The following is a 2,029-nucleotide window of genomic DNA, read 5'->3' on the forward strand; positions in this document are numbered from 1 at the left end:
GCTGGGATTACAGGCATGAGCCACCGCACCCGGCCCACTTAGCACACTTTTGAGATTGTTGCAGTGCACTGCTCTGCAACATTCTGGCATTATAAACAATGCCAAAATAAAGAACCTTGTAGATGTATCATTTGCCGGTGTTTCAGTCTATTCATCTGTGTGAATAATCCCTGGAGGTGGAACTGCTCAGTGTGTGTAGCTGTAATTTTGATTAAGATACTGCCTTTTTGATCCCTCCAGGAGTTAGTGACTCTGTTAGTCTTTCCATTGCAATGCCTGTGTCTTCAGGTTCTTACAAGTACAACATGTTTTCGAACTTTTGGATTTTTACCAGTCTAATAAGTATAGAGTATGGTTTTTCTCCCCCCCCACCCACTTTTTTTTAAACAACATAGCTTTAATTTGCATTTCCCTGCTAAGTTCTGTAAGAACAGAGATTTTTGTCTCTTTTGGTCAGTCCTATATTCTACAGTTCTAAGAGCACATACGGGGAGTTAAATATTTATTAAATGAATAAGCAGTGAGTAGAATATTTTACATATGTTTACAAGCCATTTCTACATCCTTTCCATGAACTATACATTCAAATTCTGTATCTTTCTGTTGTTGATCTTTTTCTTAAAATTCATGGATGCTCTTTACATATGAGGGGGATTAGCCTTTGTTTTTTGGTGTTTATTTGAGACAGGGTCTTGCTCCATCACCCAGATTGGAGTGCAGTGATGTGTCTTGGCTCACTGTACCCTCCAGCTCCCAGGCTCAAGCAATCAATCCTCCCACCTCAGCCTCCTGAATAGCAGGAACTACAGGCACACACCCCCACATTCAGCTAATTTTTTAGTTTTTTTGTAGATACGAGATCTTATTATATTGCCCAGGCTGGTCTTGAACTCCTGGGCTCAAGTGATCCTTCTACTTCAGCCTCCCAAAGTGCTGGGATTACAGGTGTGAGCCACCATGCCTGACCCATTTTTTAGTTTTTTTGTAGATACGAGATCTTATTATATTGCCCAGGCTGGTCTTGAACTCCTGGGCTCAAGTGATCCTTCTACTTCAGCCTCCCAAAGTGCTGGGATTACAGGTGTGAGCCACCATGCCTGACCCAGATTAGTCCTTTATCTGTAACATCAGTTGCAAATACTTCTCAACTGGTTATGTGTCTTTAGGCTCTCCATAGTGTTTTTGTTATGAATAATTTTTTATATTAAATAATACTGTGGCCATTTAAAACTATGTAGAACTGTTTCTGGATAATTTTTATGTGTTTGAATATATCAGAAATTTGTCTGCTTTTAATGAATATATCAAAAGGTTGTCTACTTTTTTTTAAAATTAATTTATTTTTGAATGGAGTCTCACTCTGTCACCCAGGCTGGAGTGAAGTGGTGCGACCTTGGCTCACTGCAACCTCCGCCTCCCGGGTTCAAGTGATTCTCCTGCCTCAGTATCTGGAGTAGCTGGGACTATAGGTGTGCACCACCACACCGGCTAACTTTTGTATTTTTTGAGTAGAGACGGGGTTTCACCATGTTGGCCAAGCTAGTCTCAAACTCCTGACCTCAGCCAGAAGTTTGACTACTTTTAATACAAGCCTTGCCCTATCCAGACACCGTTCTACATAGTTTTAAATGGCCACAGTATTATTTAATATATAAAAAGCAACACACATGTGCGCACACACACACACACACACAGAGAGAGAGCACGAGAGCTAGAAAACACCACCTACCTCATAACCATACTGAAGAACAGAAGAAGCTAGGCATGCTCCCAAAATGTTGCCCACAGAAGCACAGGCACTCCAGAGACCAAAAACAACTCCTCGTCTAAGATGGAAAACAGTGGAGACAAAGGACCATGGTCAGAAGAGATACTCTGGGCAGTTCAAAATACAAAACAGCCAAAACAACCAAGGTGCATACTACCAAGACTAAACATGCTATTTTAAAAGTTTTTAAAAATACACTAAAATAGGCCGGGCACAGTGGCTCACACCTGTAATACCAGTACTTTGGGAGGCCAAGGCGGG

General features: G+C 41.3%; 1 protein-coding gene across 1 annotated transcript in view; it reads right to left on the minus strand.

Moving 5' to 3' along the window:
* SLC37A3 (solute carrier family 37, member 3) overlaps window positions 1-2,029 on the minus strand; it is a 73,221-nt gene that overhangs the window by 19,475 nt on the left and 51,717 nt on the right. Inside the window, exon 7 of the mRNA XM_011941285.1 lies at window positions 1,730-1,826. Within this exon, the coding sequence (XP_011796675.1) occupies window positions 1,730-1,826 (97 nt within the window). The remainder of the gene's footprint in view (window positions 1-1,729; window positions 1,827-2,029) is intronic.

This window comes from Colobus angolensis, unplaced genomic scaffold, assembly GCF_000951035.1.
Source record: "Colobus angolensis palliatus isolate OR3802 unplaced genomic scaffold, Cang.pa_1.0 Scaffold2, whole genome shotgun sequence".
In the NCBI taxonomy this organism is placed as follows: Eukaryota; Metazoa; Chordata; class Mammalia; order Primates; family Cercopithecidae; genus Colobus; species Colobus angolensis.